General features: G+C 35.8%; 1 protein-coding gene across 1 annotated transcript in view; it reads left to right on the top strand.

Annotated features, from left to right (window-relative positions):
• Window positions 1-17,040, top strand: part of LOC140228875 (prosaposin-like) — an 81,012-nt gene that overhangs the window by 19,515 nt on the left and 44,457 nt on the right. The window contains exons 3-5 of the mRNA XM_072309144.1: window positions 1,660-1,734; window positions 2,088-2,207; window positions 3,282-3,347. Coding sequence (XP_072165245.1) covers window positions 1,660-1,734; window positions 2,088-2,207; window positions 3,282-3,347 — 261 coding nt within the window. The remainder of the gene's footprint in view (window positions 1-1,659; window positions 1,735-2,087; window positions 2,208-3,281; window positions 3,348-17,040) is intronic.

A 17,040-nucleotide genomic window follows, 5' to 3' on the forward strand; every position in this document is an offset into this window, starting at 1 on the left:
AGGTCTATAACGTGGTAGGGAAGGTGTCCTTGTTCCACAACACAGCCATTGGCCAGAATTTACAAAGCTAGCTAAAATCTGGAGCATAGATTATGCAAATTATGTAGATTGCATTGTAATATGTGTGTAGCACATTGTGTACACCAACAAATGTCAAACGATGAACATACAGTGTATGCTATCAATGCAAGGTACATCTCCAGTGTATTGTGCACTTGTTTAAATATGTGATATCTAAATCGTAACCATGGATATTATTTAGACTGAAACTGTGTGAATTTGGACCATATGTGTCTACAACGATATCATTTTTGTACAACATCCTCCAACAGCATGTTAAGAGTACATAATTCCATAGGGCAGCAATACTAGTCACAGTCACATTTTCATTGTGTGTACTGAATTTTATTCTGTTAGAGCCAAATTAACTTGCAAGGATGATTGTGAATCTTGTCACGCCATAAATTCTAAACCTATGAACTCACAAGCTTCAAGGGTGCCTGCACTCTTGTCCTGTAGAAAGAACAAAAATAAAACACACACACACACACACAAAATAGAAGAAGCAGTGTGTTTTGCTTTGCACCCTGTGTGTTGAATCATTTTCTAAATCCCTTCCCTGGTTGGCAAATAGAATTTCTTTAAAATTGTTTGTCGGGAGCTGTAGGCTGGGTGGAAACCACCCCCTTTCTTATCTGCGTGTGGAGTATGCTTTATGATAATGTTTGGGATACTTATCAAAGTTTTGGGGGAGGAGTATAAGGAAGGTTCTTCTGACCTCTGTTGGAAACTAACTACTGTTTTGGCATGTGAGGTCAAGAATATCAATTTTATGGGTACTGAAGATGTTAATGTGTAGGAATGCACGTATAGTGTGCACTTAATGTATTTTTCTCGCACCCACTGGATAGTGTTTTATCATTTAAAAAAAAAAAAATCATTTTGAAGTTGTTGAATGGAAGACTTCAGTCGCTTGTAACAGAATATGCTAAGTTCCACTAAAGGCACTCCTGTGTAGAAAACATCAAACGTGGATAATGAAATTTGACGTATTTAGAGGGGAATAATGTTTGTTTGTATGTGTTTCTATGTGTGTTTCTGTGCGTACATTTCTGGCTCATTCATCGGCTATGACCTTTGACTGAGTACCAAATTTACGTGTTCCGCACACACATAAATGTACATGGTATGCAAATTGTTATTCCAAACTACATATAGGATGAACATTTAATACATGTTGGATCTCCAGTATGTCTTTATATTTCATGTCACACCTCCACGCACTCAATTGTTCCAATCCCTGCCAGTATTCCATTCATACAGGTTACTTTGTGGTAGTTTCAAGGCAGTAGTATTTACAACTGTACAAGATCTTACGAAGCAACATCACATTCTCTATCTCTGTGCACACAGTGTATCTTTGTAAACATGAAGTATCACAATGTTATAGAACCATCAGCGATTCCCCTCACTTGATGTAAAAGTAGTAAGAAAACCTTAATATTTGTGATGTTATCAAGAGATGAACTGGATGTCATGAGAAAAATGAATTTGTTTTGTAATTAAACAAAAATTTAATGAAAGGACGACTGCTTTCATAGTGTACGTGTGTATCAGCTATTAAATTTTTATCTACATGTATTTATCTATTTGATGCAGGAATCTCCAGCTTGCTCTAATTGTGAAGCCTTTGTCAACGGTGTCCGCAATGTCTTGGAGCAGACGTCAGTGCAGGTAAAAAGACAGCCAGTGTTTTAGCTTGTCATGCAAAGAAGTGCTTGATGTGAACGGAATAGATTCATCAACCTCCCGTAGCATGTGGAAGTTTCTTGCAATGCAAACCTTTTCCTGTTGAAAGAGAAATCCCATCCAGATATCATATTGCTTTGTGTAAAAACAGAAGAAAAAAAATTAGATCAGTACATATTTGAGGGGGGAAAAAAATCAGACGCACACACACACAAAAAAGTTATTGAACTGTTAAACTTTAGAGAGTGAGACAAATTGGCAAATAAACCGTTCGCAATTTTTGAAATTTATTCATTTTTGTGCACATATTATATGTTGTTGTTTTCATCCCCATGTAGGAGGAAATTCTGCAGGGGGCCAAGCTGGCATGCACTGTCATGGGTTCCCTGGCCAGCACCTGTGAAAACGTGGTGGACACGCTGGGACCGGAGCTGCTCAAGACTCTGGTGACCGAACTGGTAAGGGTCACACAATTCTGCTTCTGGAAACTGTTATCAAGGCTAAATGCAAGACAGTTGGGGGTGGGGGGGGGGGGGGGTTCATTGGTAGAGGTTATGATCGAATCAGAAAGATATTGTAGATTGCAGACATCTTTTCTCTTCTATATGGCAATGGCAAGTTTGAAATAGAATTTAACCAAAATGGCATCTAACTTCTTGGTTTGAGAGAGGATAGATGACTGTTTCTGGCAAATAACTCTTACTATCATTCTTCATCTGTAACCAGTGCTGAAGATGCATACTCGTTGCCATGGAAATGAAAATGACTAGTTCCCCACATCTTTGTGAGATCATGACTTTGAAATTGTGGGTTTGTTTGTTTGTTTGTTTTTGAATCATAGCTTTTGTGAATCATAGAGATGGTGGGCTGACTTGAGACCATTGTCTGTGACATATCGCCTTGCATCTGTAGGTAAAGATTTCCATGCTTTGGACTGCATGGTGGTTTGATACCAAGAGGGAAAAAAGTGTTGTTAATTGAATTTTGCTGAAGTGTAGGTGGTGCAATAAATTTCTTATGAGTTCATTTGGACACTTGGTTTTGGTTTCTTATAGTCTCAAAAGAACTATTTTGAAGTAAATAGATGGATAGATAGATAGATAGATAGATAGATAGAGACCATATTTTGTTGTCAGATAGTATCGCTAGGTAGTTAGCATCACTAACTCATCCATAAATTGGGTCATCTTTCCGTTTCCATCCAGTTGCTCCTTGTACAATATACCAAGAATGACAAAGCAAGCAGTTAAATGGCTTTAATGGTTCTACGAAGATTTCAATCTAAAGTGATCCTGTGTCATCTTGAGGGTTTTTTGTTTTTTGTTTTGTTTTGTTTTTTTTTGCAATTGGCAGAAGAACCTAACAATGATGGATGAGACATATCCACAAGCGCCAGTTTCTATATCTCCTCTGGATACACATTTTGTTTATCCTCTGAGCATTATTATATATCAGTAAGATTGGTCAGTCACAATGTTAGTAAGCCTGGCTTCATTCTAATCATATGTTCACATCTTTCTTGCCTGTTTCAGACTGCTGATAAAGTCTGTGCACTACTGAAATTCTGCCCGGGGTCATCCCTCCAGAGCCCAAATGATGTAAGACCAAAAGACTCGTGGTTCTTTTTGACTTCAGTATTTGTTTTGCTTTTTAGCTCACCTGAGCCAAAGGCTCAAGTGAGCTATCATTGCAATCGCTCTTTGTCCATGGCCGTCATGAGTATCTTCTTCTCTAGAACCAGAAGTGATAGAGCTGAGTTAATACCATGAGTTAGTACAGTACATTGATAACTGCAGTTTCAACTTAGTTCATGGTAGAATCAGGGTGCCCCACTTGGCAACGTAGCACCCCTAGGGGATAAGATCGCAATTCATTCAAATGGGTACCATGCCCCACCTGGGGGGCTCCTAAATGAAGGGAACTTTAAAAATCATCTCCAGAAGCAGAAGTAATAGAGTTGAGATGATAGTACATGAGTTAGTACACTAATGACTGTTGTTTCAAGTTTGTTCATGATGGAATCAGGGCCCCTCCCCCCCCCCCCCCCCCCCGGGATTTGGAGCCCCCCCCCCCCCCCCAAAAAAAAAGGGGGGGTGGGTCCAAATGTGGACTTAATTTGTGCATGTTCATCTTCTTCTTGAAAACCCCTCGATGGATTTTCACCAAACTTGGCAGGTGGCATGCCTAGGGGGTTAGGATCTCATTCTGTTGAACTGGGCCCCTGCTCCCCTTGGGGCCCCCAGGGGCCCAAACACCCTAAATTAAGGAATATCTAAACATACCTCGAGAACCAGAAGTGATAAAGCTATGGTAATACTATGAGTTTGTACATTGACAAACAAAATGCTGTATTTTGTTTTTACGTTACATATATTATTTTTCCCCGATTTGATGCGCTTAGAAACATCAGTATTAAGCGCTATATAAATGTTATTCATTATCATTATCATTATCATTGACGACTGTAATTTGTTCATTGCAGATCCAAGGATACCCACCCCTTGTTCACTATGAATCATTGTGCATAGTGCTTTGTGCATAAACTTCTTTTACATTTTCCTGTTCCCTTGACAACTGGTTTTTGGATTTTGATCAAACTAGGCAAAAATCATCAGCAGCTTATACAAATAGTGATGGTGCCCCGATAGATGGACCCCTAGAACTGGGGCTTACATACCCCAAATTAAGAGGATGTTGCCTATGGGGGCTGCAGAAATCCCTGAATCTTGAGATTCTTGCAGTAGATTGCCTAAGGTGGAGTGCCATCGACGCTAAAATGCATTGTTCAGGTGAGCGCTAGACCCGCCAGTCTCCTTTGACTCATTTTACATACGAAAGTGAAACTACAGAGACTCAAGATTTGACAAGTGAAAGCGGCTTTAACTGGGGCGGGAGGAGATAACTTCTTACTACACAGCCGTCTATTCATCATGAAGCCTTTTAGGTATATAATCTTTAGATCCATACAGTGCAGAGTGACTCGGTGGACTGTGTGAAAAGCCATCCATGGAATTAATAGCATTTTACGTGTAAGTTCTTCCTCTTTTTTTTTTTCTTTTTTTTTGGTCAAATTTTAACCTCCAAGGGATGGGACAGTGTAATAGAGACAATGGAAGGGTTGTATTTAAATGCATCTACCCCTGAAGGATAAAAGAGGGTTTTCTTATTTGTCATATTGTCTGTCTGTTTTTCATTCTGCTTGTGTTAAAGACTAGAAAAGCACTCCGAGAGCGCAGACATCCGCCAAGCAGTTACTTTCCACCGATGAACTTGCTCTTCCTTAGAGATCAGTGATTTCCACCCACTGAAAATCGCCCGATTTCCCAATATAGAAGCCTTTGTTACGTCATAAACCCTCAGATGTGCTGCGCGCCTCGCCCAAACAGAAACTAGAGAACGCACTTTAGTGCGCGCATGAAAACTTCAAAATTGCGCAGCTTGAACTCCCAAGTTCCCTACGTGGCAAAATATCGAAAATCCTTCATAAAACCCATAAAAATTTCCGGATCACTACCAAAATGTAATCATCTGTTACTTGTATCATTCTAAACCTTTCCTGCAAGTTTCATCCAAATCCGTTGACTACTTTTTGAGTTATTTTGCACACGGACAAACTAACTAAATATCTAACAAACGAACACACAAACCAACGGTAACAAAAACATAACCTCCTCCCTTGGCGGAGGTAAAAAGCCCTTTTGTTGGATTTTCTTAATAGTTTTGCCCCCAGTGTACGACCTGATTATATACTGATTCAGCTTTTTGATGAAATCTCCAGATGGTTAAAAGGTGGGAGAGGGGGGAGGTGTAGGTTCCTTTTTGTTGCTCAAGAGGCATAGCATGTTTGTGTATAATCGTTGTGTTTTCAAACAGTGGGGATGTGATCCCAGTGACTCCATCAAGATTCGTGCCTATCCGATTCAAGTTTGTCGTGTGATTCTGTGTGCATGTGCGTTGATGCTGCAGCTGTTACGACAGCATCAGCCAATGCCAAGTGAAGGAAGTTAGTGTATCACGCTGTGTGGTGTGAATTTGAATGATGAGGGTGACATGGTTTTAATAATGCAGGGTATTCTTGTATAATGTCAGTAATCTCAAAGAGTAGAGTTTTTGGTGCCATGCTTTGCGCTTTATCCTTCTTTAAAAAATGTCTTGATGCCTCTGATTGCAAGAAAAATAGACCATGAAGCAAAAATGAAAATTGTTTGCCTCGAGTGGTTAATTAGTCTCTTTTGTTTGCTGACTGGCTTCTAGACAGCATCGACTTTGTATTGCTTTTGACTGTCATTAAGATATCACTGCATATTAAGTGTAACTCTGACCCAGCGAGCCAATTTTATCATGTACTCAGATCTGCAAATTAGTCTTGATGAATACTCACCCCATTTGGGGGTGACCCTGTTAGTTTGTTTTTTATCACCAATGTAGGATGCGATTAGACATGCTACGTGTATTCTACCCCTCTCTGTCACAATATGTAAACATCATTTGCATCAAGGCATGAATAATTTGTGAGATTTTGCTGGCCCCAAATCCTTTTCATTGCAAGTGGCAAGAGATGGCTCTTGCCGCGGGTGCTATCAACCCTGATCCGCACCCTGTTTCGATCATGGGAAGCACTGTGCTTGTCACATGATTTGGTCTGGTGTCGGTTGTGAGTCATGAGGATAGTTTCAACACCACCGAGAGTGTTTATACCCTTGTGGAAAGAAAAACAAAGACCAGAGATCCAAACAATTTTATTCAATCTGTGCTTCTATAAATAAATAAATGAATAAATAAAATATTTAAAAATCCCACAACACCTCCCACTTCTTCCTCAACCATAGTTTTTATGAGTCATAATTCATTCAGTGTTCTTGACACCAGTAGCAGCATGGTACTGTGGTTTAGTGATAAAAAAAGAAATTAAATGAGTCCAGAGCTGCCGTAGGGATTGGTACCATCTTGTACGTGTCAACCAATGTATGCCCTAATCACAAACTTTGTTAGGTCAACAAATATGCGTCTGAAAAAGTCTGAATAAACCTGCAGTGTGAGCAGACAAAGAACAGGGCAAGCAGAGCCCCTATCTAGCATTCCTGTTGCTGCCGTGCAATGACTCCTGCTTTTGCATTCATTTTGTCGTATGACTTTTTCTTTTTCTCTCTCTTTGATGTTTCTTGCACATTGTGAGGCCCTGTTAGTAGGGTTCTTACTATGTACAGGGTTGTACATGCGTGTATGGATGTCAGATTACGATTACTGTGTGGTATTCAGTTGAAAACTTTCATGCTGGTTAAAAGGAATGCATATTTTTACTAAATTCTAGATGTCAGGATCATTTACAATAACTGATAAATTACGCATCTATTAATCTGCTTTTTACATAATATTTGAAGCTGTTAAAATTAACACTAAACATATGAATATTCAAAATGAAAAGTCATGAAGAAACACATTAGGATTTAGGTGATGTTTTTTTGCATGCCTTTTTACAGTATAATGCCATTATTGCATTTTCTTGGCAGTAGCATTGTCATTGCAGGAGCTGAAGGGATTATGAAACAGAGAATAAGATGAACTGGGATAAAATGAATGTCAGCAGAGGTTTTTTTTTAGTGGGATATCTTATTATTATTATTATTATTATTATTATTATTATTATTATTATTATTATTATTGTTATTATTATCATTATTATTATTATTGTTATTATTGTTATTATTATTATTATTATTATTATTGTTGTTATTATTATTATTATTATTATTATTGTTATTATTATTATTATTATTATTATTATTATTATTATTATTATTGTTATTATTATTATTATTATTATTATTATTATTGTTATTATTATTATTATTATTATTATTATTATTATTATTGTTATTATTATTATTATTATTATTATTGTAATTATTATTATTATTATTGTTATCATTATTATTATTATTATTATTATCATCATCATTATTATTCAGGGTTCGAAATTAGCGATGGTCCGCTGGCCATTGGCCACCCGCAATCACGTCGGACTAGCTAAAAATCGTAAAATTCTGAAGCTACTAGTCCGTCTGGCTAGCCAAAATATTGCTACAGTGTCAAAATTGATTCTAAGTAGTCCGCCTGGCTAGTTTAAAAAAAGTTAAGTGCGACCCCTGTTATCATCATCATCATCATCATTATCATCATTGTTGTTATTATTTCACAAGAATACTTAGCAAATGATAATTACCAAACCTGCTGTACATGGATTTTGATAGGCCATTTGTGCTAGTTTCTATTTCCAAAGTAGAATATCATTAACAGCACTTGCCTTAATTCAGGTGTACATTTACAGCATATGAAGTTGTATCCTGCTTTTATTTCCTGTCCAATTTCCGAGGACGGACTTTAGAGCATTTTCGGGATGTTGGGTACATCATAGGCCGTCTTGCCTTGGGGCCTACGGGAAGTAGGAAAATAATCAAATAGAAGCGAGTAATCTATGGCGGATGATGAATAAGAGTATTCCAGTGGAGACTAAAATTGCTCACATTAATTTCATCACACTTGGACAGTGATTTACTGTACATTTGGTATGCAGTGTCTTTTTTTCCCAAAAGTATCTTTCATGTTTTAAGACCCACACAATTTCAATATGCTCAAGCAGCCTGATACTGGTTCATCTGCAGCTCTTCTGTACAATAGTAAGCTTAACCCATTCCTTATAGGAACTCAGGCTTCGGAAATGTTGACAGGATTGCCTGCAATTGTGACCTTGAATTTATGTTAATTTGTGTTTTGCTGCACAAAAAAATGGTTTTGATGAAAAGATTAGATTTTCTTCTATCAATATCTGTTTTCTTTCTGTATGAAAACTATGAAAACTGTGTGTATGGCAGTATTATTTGACTTTTTCCAATGAAGTGTCACTTGTTGTGCTGTAAAACTCATAAAGAGATGTACGTGGTGATCCAAGGGTGAGCTCAGTAGATACTTGACTTTGCTGACCCCATTCATGTCTGTCTTTTGTGTATAACAGAAGAGTTATTGAGCCCATCAGCACACGCTGTATTCACACCTTTCGCCCGATCAATATGTCCATTGTTCAATGGCTCATGTAGTTGGCCGTGGAACAGGGGTACATGCACCACTTGACTGCTTTCGCATCTATCGATAGATTACCAACCTGTCCGTTATCTGTCGACCTGCAAAAAGAATTTCGTTATTACTTGGAGGCATTTTAGGCGCTTGGAGAATTGCGGGAGAAATGGATTAATTTGGCACTGAACAGAAAACTCTGTACATGTTCCAAAATAAACACTTTGTCAAATTAGTCTTCCTCCACCAAAATATCCTTACAAAAATGCAAGGAGGAAAAAAACAATGAAAGGCATAGTTTTATTCTATGTTATGAATAGTATCATAAACTGTCCTCATTTACTGTGGGGTTGAAATATAAACACTTTCAGTTCCTTATACTGCCACAGAGCTGCCTGGTTTCCCTGATTCTGCAGGAGTCTGATCCCTGACAAATGAAAACCCTGTCCACTTCTGGTCAAACAGGAATACAATTGATCAAATCTTCCCTGATTTAAATAAGAATTAGGTTTTGCCTGTTGAGTAACATATAATTACGACATTTGTATATCTACATCTCTGGAATCTCCTTTGTATTGGTGTATGAGTGTCTAGCCCCACTGCTGCCACTTCAACTCATAACACTGGCGGGTGATATATAAAAGGTTTATTTTTGTTTTTTGATGGGTAGATTCAGTCTTGATAGACTCTTAAAGACCTCATTTTGAAGATTGAGATACATATGACGTATATCTGTATCTCTCTTGAATGCTTTCTGGAATCTCCCTGGTTTTGATTTGTGAATGTTTGGCAGCTCTGCTGTCACCTCACTCATCGTAGTGATAGGTGATATATTTAAGGTTCATTTTTGTTTATGTTTTTATGTTTTTTTTTTATTTATTTTTTGAAATCTACCAGTAGATTCAGTCTTGATAGACTATTAAAGAGCTCATTAAGATTGAAATACATGTGATATATATCTGTATCTCTCTGTAAGGCTTTCCGGAATCTCCCTTGTTTTGATGTGTGAATGTTTGCCAGAATTGCTGTCACTTTAGTGACAGGTGATATATTTGAGGTTCATTTTTATCTTCTTCTTTTTTTCTTTTTTTTTTATTAGAGGTGGATTCAGTTTTGATGGACTTTTAAAGACCTCTTAAAATTGAGAAACATGTGACATATAATATCCTTACAAGCTTTCCGAAATCTTTATATTTTTTTATGTGTGAATGTTTGCCAGCACTGCTGTCACTTCACTCACAGCAGTGACAGGTGATATATTTAATTTGTGTGTGTGTGTGTGTGTGTGTGTGTGGGTGTTTGTTTGTTTGTTTGTTTGTTTGTTTGTTTGTGTGTTTCATTTTGAGGGGTAGATTCAGTCTTCATAGACTCTTAAAGACCATTTAAAGATTGGGATACATTTATAACATACATCAATTGTATCCGTCTGTATCTCTTCTGTAACCTCACACTATACATATTGTCCTCTAAAGCTCACGGTCTGTACAAAGTCTTGAAGTTTGTACTCAGCAGTGACAATAAATTATGTACTTACAAGGTCCTTGTGTGACTCTGAACAAACTTGAGTCAACATGGTTCCTCTATTTATAGTTTGTGTTGGTTGTGTGCACATACATGTACATCTTCAGTTGGAAGTTATTGAAATTAATGAAAATCAATAAGGATTTGGTGTTGATCTGTGTGCATGCGGGTGTGTGTGTGTGTGTGTGTGTGTGTGTTTGTTTGTGTTAGAGGGAGGGCAATGTTTATTTTGAGGCTCATGTGAGTACATGTAGACTGTACATGTATATGGTGTGTGTGTATGGCTCTGTGACAGTTCCCTTGAAATGACCAGCAAATTATGTCTTGCAGGGTGAATGAAATATTGATGTAAGACTGATAAAAGACATTAGGAATGCTGGATGTGCCATATTTGTACACTATGGCCCGAATTCACGAAGGTGGTACAAATGAAACCATGGTTTAAACCATGGACAAAAACCATGGAGTGCCAAGTGTCACATGGAATATTTCGTTACGAAATCAGTCAGTTCGTCGATGAAATGATTATTTTGTAACAAAATGACAACAATTTGTAACTAAATGAACATTTCGTCCACGAAATGATAATTTTGTTTAACAAAACGGTCATTTTGTCAACGAAATGACTGATTTCATAACAAAACATTCCTTGCGACACTTGGCGCTCCATGGTTTTTGTCCATGGTTTAAACCATGGTTTCATTTGTACCACCTTCGTGAATTCGGGCCCTTGTGTAGATATTGTTCATGGCAGGGGAAGTTCAAGCTGGAGGCCTGTGGTATGAAATGAATGTTTGGGCAGCAAAAGATTGGGAGCTTGTTCGACTTTTGATTTTGGCTCTCGAAAAACGAAAAATCATTGATATTGTAATCACCTTTCTTGTACATTTGAGACCATTTTCCTCTACATGACCATGAGTTGCCATACATTGTATGTATGTCTTGTTTCGTTTTCATACCTCTTTTTTATTTCATGTGGTTTTATACCTATCTATGCTTGTATTATTTATATCATATCATTTTTATGTGTGGTTTTTAAAATCTTTTTTCATTTCACTTTCACTTTGGTAGCATTGTGTGTGGCAGGAAATGGTGTACTTGCATTGCTGATTTGCAGGTTGGCAAGATTGTAATTATTCTTTATTGATAGGAAGGATGTGGTTCTAGGTGACAACACAAACATGAATAAAGGAAGCAAGCTTAGAATAAAAAAGAACAATCAATACTACCAAAGATACGAGTAAGAAATCGAAAGAGGATGTACAATTGAGTGTTTTTATAGGTGTCATTTATTTTTGTCAAGGTGATGAATAATAAGCAGTATAATACATAAATTGCACACTAATGTTTGAGGTTAAACCATGAGATTACACCCACACACACACAAAGGTGTTGTTTTTTTTTGGGGGGGGGGGTATGCAGGAGTCAGCACGTAAAAAACTTGGTGGAACAGTCAGTAAGCTCTTAGCAAACTTTGTCACATTAATGCCAATTTCTACATTCTTTCAAGATGTATTTTGAGATGTGTAATGGCCTCAAGGAATGGGTGACTTTGTTTTCATGTCTATCAGGCCAAATGTCTTTTTTTTTTTTTATAATATTCTTTTATTTGAGTTTCATTCAATGTGAAATCCATATTAACAATAAAATTAATACATCCACAACAAAAGAAGAAAGCAGCTGTATTCTTCTTTCTTGTGCTGCTAAATCATTTTTCAAACATACAGTACAATATATTTGATTCTTTTTACCAAATCATACCCTGTTTTTATAAGGGAAATGACATAAAAATCTACATAATTCTCAGAAAAAGCTATTTTGATCAGCCTAATCAAGCCAATCCGAATGTGCCTTATCACTCACACACCGACTAAGAAATGTGTGCTACTCAATCACTTTTTCACTTAACTTCCTTTTTTTTTTTCTTTTTTCTTTTTTTTTGGCAGAGCACGCACTATATACATAAATATATCAGATAAAGTATAACTCTTAAAGGGAAAAAAAATCTTGATCAACTTGATCAGATTGCTCAATATCCACTTCATTATATAAATTCTCTTACCCTCTTTTGAGAATACAGCAGTTCCTAAAACATATAAAAAAAGCATTCTTTACTTAACCGAACAAAACTCATCATTTTTTTTCCATCTAACCTATCAACCACCCCTCCCCCCCCCCCCGTACAAGCACAAAATAACCATATGTGTATATCATCAAAACAAACCATATTCCTGCCTGACCCCTTAACCATTATTCTACCATTGCCTAACTACATCTACCTAACCCTAACCATCCCCACCTATTTCCCCGCTAACCATTACTCTACTCTAACCTAACTACATCTACCTATAACCCTAACCATCCCCACCTATTTCCCCACTAACATACCCCCCCCCCCGTAGCCTTCCCTCAACACACACACACACCCATATATGCACTAGACATCAACCAAAACAACAACAACATACCCACCAGTGCGCACTCACAAACACCAACATTTGCACGCCAAATCACACTACATACTTGTGGTATCTTGGTTACCTGTTTCTTTGACAGTTAAACACACACCAAATTAAAAAAGAAGCTAACTAAACATTTTACATGGGGGAAAAAAAAAAAAAAAAAGTGACCAGCATAATGCTGATACATATACCAATTCCTAAACATTAATACGGCTAAAACCTAAACTGACCATACATCTGACTCTATGAAAGTTTCAACTGCTCCCATTTTTGCAAATGAAAACCGAGCTTACCTGCTTTAACCGCAACGTTCTTTTCCTCCTCTATAAAATCCAGAACAAATTTCTTTATCTTTTCCCTCTTAGGTAACTTATTTTGTTCTCTTGACCGAAATATTACAATTTTCATCAAAATTATCAAGGCATTCACGCATTTGATTCGATTTGAACTACCTCGTAAACCTAAAAAAATATCTCTCCATTCTAATTCTTCTAACTCAACTAAATCATAAAACTCAATAAGAAACTGCCATATCGGCTTTACTTTCACACAATCAAAAAATATATGTGAATAAGTTTCCCTTTCCAATTGACAAAAGGAACAAAGATTATCATTCACAAAACCAAACTTAAACAAATGTTCCCTTGTATATATCACCCCGTGTAACAACTTAAACTGAAATTCCCTATGTTTACTAAGTAAAGTCGTGCTTCTAGGTCTAAGAAATAAATTTCTAATTTCCTTATCACTGCAATCATACTTCACTTCACCATATCTTATTTCCAGAGTATACAATTCTTGTAAAGCTGTAACAAAATACTCATACACTATTTTTGATTTAATATTTTGAAATTCTAATATCTTACCAAAAATCTTCACCTGTATATCATAATTTAATACATCAATTTGCTGAAACTTTACACTCCCTGCGGACTCTTTCCACTTTTCTGGAAGAACATTATAAATATCATTTATCTTAAATATACCATTTCCCATAATACCTAAATTTCGAAAATACCCAACGGGTTTAATAAAACCTCCTTGTAAAATATGATGTACATTATAAACACCTTTTTCATATAAATCACAATCAAAAATACTCTTCCCTTTTATACATACTTTTCTATTATTAAATATAACTGGATTCATCACTTCATCTTCAAAATTCCTACATTTATCCATTTCCTGCCATACCTTAACCATTTCTAAATAAAAAGGTGGAACTGGATTTGTCAATGTCAATCTAGACCATTCATAGTCACATAAAAATAAGAACCTTCCTCCTACTGATCGAAAACTAAAATCAAAATACATTTTCCACCCAGATTTCTTCTCACCATACAATAAACGTTTCAGCCACATAATACGTTGCGTTTTGACAAACAACTTAAAATTTATCATTCGCAGTCCCCCATTAACATAATCTTGATACATAATATTCCTTTTTACCCGGTCTTTACCATTCCACAAAAATTCAAAAATCATTCTATCCAATTCAGGAAATATCCATTGAGGAACAACTATGAGTGATGAAACATAATTTAACCTTGATAATGCATAAGTTTTCAACAAATGAATTTTTCCCATGAGTGTTAAATCACGCTGTTTCCACCATCCTAACAACTTTTTTATTCTACTCAATATTTCTTTAAAATTGATCTCATTCATCCCCCTCACATCTCTTACAAAATTCACCCCCAAAATTTTAACTGCATCAACATATTTTCCAGATACAGATAATACAGGTTTCTCTGTATCCTTACCCATCCACAAAAAATTAAATTTTTCTTTATTTACAATTAAACCGCTTATTTTCCCGAATTCATCAAAAATATACTGTAACCTATTTAAAGATTTTATGTCCTTTATAAACAACGAAATATCATCCGCATATAAAATTTGCTTTATTTCATTTCCCCCAAAACATATTCCTTTTACAGTGTTATCTTTCCTTACTACTTGTGCCAGTGTTTCAATTACTAATAAAAACAAATACGGAGACAGGGGATCACCTTGCCTAACCCCTCTCTTGATTTTGAAATAACCAGTAGAGTGCCCTCCATTCATAACACAACTGCTAATATCCTTATAAAGCACCTTAACCCAGGAACAAAACGATTCACCGAAACCAAACCTATGTAAGACCCGAAATAAAAATTCATGTGCAACTGAATCAAACGCTTTTTCGAAATCCACTGTGACCAAAAACCCACTTGTATAGTGCAAAGAATGAAATAACATATCATCTACTAATCTTACCGCTTCTCCTATATTCCTATTCTTTATGTACCCAACTTGATCAAAATGAATAATCTCTCCCAAAACTTCTTTAATTCTATTTGATAAGACCTTAGATAATATCTTATAATCTACATTCAAAAGTGTAATTGGTCTATAATTTTTGATGTATAGTACATCCCTATTTTCTTTTTCTAATAAAGTAATAACACCTTGCTTTTCTGATATTGATAAAGCCCCTTCATCATATGCCTCATTCAGAGCATCTACCATCATTTGCCCCAGAACCGACCAGAAAGTGAGATAAAACTCCACTGTGAAACCATCGTTTCCAGGAGCTTTATTACCTTTCATTTCTTTTAAAACCATAAAACATTCTTTTATATTAACTTTCCCTTCACAACTTTCTCTACTCTCTTCACTTAATTTCGGAATATCATCAAAAAATACACAATTTATATCATAGATATTTTCATCATTATTAGAATACAACTTTTCATAAAATAACCTAATTACTTTCATTATTCCATTTACATCCTTTATCAACTGTTCTTTATTATCATATATTTCCTTAATAACACTTTTCTTTTTATTAGATTTCAACAATTGTTCAAAATACTGTGTTTTTGTTTCTCCTTCTTCAAACCATTCAGCCCTAGACCGAACTCTCAAACCTTGTCGAGAATACTCATATATTTTTCGTAACTCCGATTTCTTCTCCTCTATATCATCTACTACCGCATTGCTGGATGAAACTAATATCTGGTTCTCTAATTCCTCAATATTTCTTTCTAACTCCTCTATTCTACTTCTTCTCAATTTTGCTTTATCTTTAGAATAACTTATAATATATCCCCTCATTTTCATTTTCATAAAATCCCATAACAATCGTTTACCCTGAATACTCAAACTCAATTCTTCCCTTAATCTAATTATTTCATTACTAAATTTTTCAACAAATTCTCTATCCATACATAAACTGTTATTAAATTTCCAGTATGACTTACCATAACAAAATATATCTACCAACTGTTCAACCTGTAACAAAACACCAGAGTGATCAGGCGTTATTGACGTTATTATTTCACACTTTTTCACAGAGTGTTGTAAACTAGAAGAACAAAACCAGTAATCTAAACGGCTTTGAATAACAGGCCATTTTTGTCTAAACGTAAATTGTTGTTTATTCAGATTTCTCTTTCTCCATATATCTATCAAATTATATTTATTCAAAAAATCTTCAAATTTTTCATTAAAAACAGTTTTCAACACCTTCCTTGGTCCCATATAATCTAAACTTCCATTCATTATCAAATTAAAATCCCCTCCTATAAAAAACAATTGATTAGGATTATACAACCTAGATACACTAATATCTAATTTCTGCAAAAACTCCACTTGCATTCTCTCTTTATCTCTTGTAGGGAAATAACAATTTCCCATTACCAAAGTAACCCCTTGCATATCACCTTTGAAAATAACATATCTTCCATCATCATCTATTACCACTTTTTCAATCTTTAATTTTAAATGTGAAGATATCAACGTTAATACACCCTGACTATGATTTGATCCATGACTGAAAAACATAGGTCCATCCCAATCTAACTTCCATATATCTTCCACCTCCCGTGTACTATATGTTTCTTGTAATAAAATTATATCACTCCCTTTACTTTTACACCATTCAAAAATATTCTTCCTTTTCAACTTATCTCTTATTCCTCTTACATTTAAAGACATAAATGTACAAGAAGACAGACTATTCATATACTACATCACATATCCCAAAAATTCTAACAACCTTATTCCCAACAGATAATTCAATCACACCCCAAACATGCCCACAAAAAACTTTCTTTCCCAGGACATTTCTTCCCAACTGATTACACAGACAGGAAATTGCAAAGTGCGAACTTGCGCTGACTGAAAATAACTCCTTAAAATGGAAACAGGCAACCCTACCACGACTTGACATCCCATAACATTCACGCTCACA

This window comes from Diadema setosum, chromosome 5 (genome assembly GCF_964275005.1).
Source record: "Diadema setosum chromosome 5, eeDiaSeto1, whole genome shotgun sequence".
In the NCBI taxonomy this organism is placed as follows: Eukaryota; Metazoa; Echinodermata; class Echinoidea; order Diadematoida; family Diadematidae; genus Diadema; species Diadema setosum.